At 39.3% G+C, this 2794-nt stretch overlaps 1 protein-coding gene across 10 annotated transcripts in view; it reads right to left on the bottom strand.

Annotated features, from left to right (window-relative positions):
• Positions 1 to 2794, bottom strand: part of LOC111803420 — a 12553-nt gene that overhangs the window by 5023 nt on the left and 4736 nt on the right. For all 10 annotated transcript variants that reach the window (XM_023687807.1, XM_023687805.1, XM_023687808.1 and 7 more), the window contains one exon: positions 105 to 210. In XM_023687807.1, the coding sequence (XP_023543575.1) occupies positions 105 to 210 (106 nt within the window). The remainder of the gene's footprint in view (positions 1 to 104; positions 211 to 2794) is intronic.

Raw genomic sequence — 2794 nt, 5'->3', positions numbered from 1 at the left:
TTTTTTTTTTTTTTTTTTTTTTTTTTTTTTTTTTTTTTTTTTTTTTAATAGGAAGTCAAGAAAGCATTAATATGCCAGAAAATAAAAATTGAATACATAATTACCATGTTCTGTGAAACCGGGGTCAATTTTTTCATGATTCAGAAGGGTTTCCACAACTTCTTTTCGGTTCATATCAAGCTGAAGGCATCGCTCTATAAGACTTCGCACCTAAAAGAAGAACATGCATAACTGGATGAGATTAGTCACCTGAAAGTAATGCACATTGGACAGCGCGTCATTCATTAGAGATGATACAGAGAATTAAAAAAGGTTAAATTACATAACATGTGAGAAATCAATTACCTATAGCTAATGGTATGATATGTTCAAACAAAATAATTCAATATCCTATATGATGAGATTTCAAAATCAAAATGTCTGCAATTATACGCTTTATATACAAGCATAAAATTTTTCATTCCAAGTTATTCTACTTCTCTAATATTCTTTTGACATGTCTATGAAGATAAAACGAAAAATCCAATCCTCTAGTTTTTCAAAACTGTGAGAGTTTTGGGATATCCATTTCCTAACTGACAGACATGGACAACTTGCCTAAAAAGATTATTCAAGCTTCATTCCATGCTCCATGCATGGCTGACATGATGTTTCAACTGAGTGGCCACACCGGCATGTACAGAAACAAAAATATCTCATATGAAAACACCCACAACCCAATCTAGAAAGGGATTTTTTTTTTTGGGGTAAGAAACCAAGCTTTCGTTGAAAAATGAATATATATATGAAAAAGCATACCAAAAAAAAAAAAAAAAAAAAAAAAGGAAAAAAGAAGTCGGATAAAAGGAGTTCAAAACAAAATACAGGAAATGTGAGATCCCACATCGGCTGGAGAGGAGAACGAAGCATTTTTTATAAGGGTGTGGAAACCTCTCCCTAGTAGACACGTTTTAAAACCTTGAGGAGAAGCTTGGAAGGGAAAGCCCAAAGAGGACAATATCTACTATTGGTAGGCTTAGGCCGTTACAATTGGTATCAGAGCCAAGCACCGGACAATGTGCCAGCGAAGAGGCTGAGCCTCGAAGGGGATAGACACAAGGCGGTGTGCCAGCAAGGACACTGGACCTCGAAGGGGGGTGGATTGGGGAGTCCTACATCAATTGGAGAAGGGAACGAGTTCCAGCAAGGACGTTGGGCCCCAAAAGGGGGTGGATTGTGAGATTCCACATGAGTTGGGGAGGAGAACGAAAAATTCTTTGTAAGCGTGTGGAAACTTGTCTCTATTAGATGCGTTTTAAAACCTTGAGGGGAAGCCTGGAAGGGAAAGCCCAAAGAGGACAATATCGGCTAGCGGCGGGTTTGGATCATTACTGGAAATTACTCCAATTCAAAATAAATAAATAAATAACACCAATATCAAAGTTACAAAAAGATGAAGTGACCGTGACACAAAGGGAGAAATTAAACCTAGGCACGTCTCCTGATATCTCAACCTCTCTAAATATTCTATTATTCTTTTCCAACCAAATACCCAACAATAGGCGGTGGTCAAAAGTACCTCCTCAACCATCCAACAACCATCCCTACCCTAAGCATGACTCATACCAAATGAGGTCCTCCAACGATCCCAAAGAAAGTGCAATGCCACACCAAATGATCAAGGTCCTCCTCATGCCTCTTGCATTGCAGATTGCACCATTGCATAAACAATAACAAAGGAAGAATGTCTTCGGACACATTCCAAGGTATTCACTTTTCCATATAAAACCTATCTATAGCCATGCAAAAACCTTAACACCTACCATAGAGAGGAGAAAGTCAAGGTAACCGGAAAGGGAGAAGGGACAAACAAAACTCGGAAAAGAATGGCACGATAACCCTCTAAAAGGTTCAAGGGACGATAAACGAACATCCCTTCTCCCTGGCACACCTAGAGGTCTCACAGAATGTATAGAAGACCCCAAAAATTCATTGCCTCTCTGCCAGATAGAGGTCCTCACAAGTCTAGGGAAAGCGAGGAAGAAGGATCATGGGATGACAACACCGAGGCCACAAAATGCAACCTTTTGTTCGAAAGAAAATATACATGTGAGAGTTTCTCCTCCACCCAGCAACCCTCCCAAAAATAAGTCTTCTAGCCATCCCTAACAAATCAATGTATAAACTAAGAAAGGGTGAAAAAAACTGAAGAAACTGCTTTCTAGATGTTTTTGCTAAGGCCCCCAAAACCACTACCCTCACACCGAGAAGGTACAAGTCTTACCACAACGTGTTAGGCTCCACGAAGAAACGCCACAACCACTTACCCAGGAAAGTCTCGTTACAAAATCTCAAGCACCCAATGACAAGGCCTCTGTTAGATAAAACCTTTATTTTTTTCCTTATTTAGATTCACACGTTTACATTTAATTTACGAATTATTAGACGTCAATTTTCTAGGGAGTGGCACAGATTCATTTGCCACTCTCCACCCATTTTTAGGATAGTTTAGGATAGGTCCTATTTAAATAGTAAATTTACAAGATTTCACAACCGGATTTTGAAGAGCAGTCAAACTTTCAGTCCTTCTCTCTCTCTTATTTTAGGCATTTTATCTTTCTTCCAACAACCTCCTATTGACAATATCCTCTCGGTGATTTCCGTGGCCGATTATCGAAATCCAACAAGTGGTATCAGAGCCTCGTTGAAGCGATCGGTAGTATACCATCACAGAAGAGCCAACCTATCAACAATCAAGTTGAATAGCTCAAGTGGTCAGAGTGTCGACATAACAACACACAGGTCTCAGGTTCGA

The sequence above is a fragment of the Cucurbita pepo genome, chromosome LG10 (genome assembly GCF_002806865.2).
Source record: "Cucurbita pepo subsp. pepo cultivar mu-cu-16 chromosome LG10, ASM280686v2, whole genome shotgun sequence".
Classification (NCBI taxonomy): domain Eukaryota; kingdom Viridiplantae; phylum Streptophyta; class Magnoliopsida; order Cucurbitales; family Cucurbitaceae; genus Cucurbita; species Cucurbita pepo.
The sequence above is the reverse complement of the archived record's forward strand: the minus strand, read 5'-3'. Positions and strand labels throughout refer to the sequence as shown.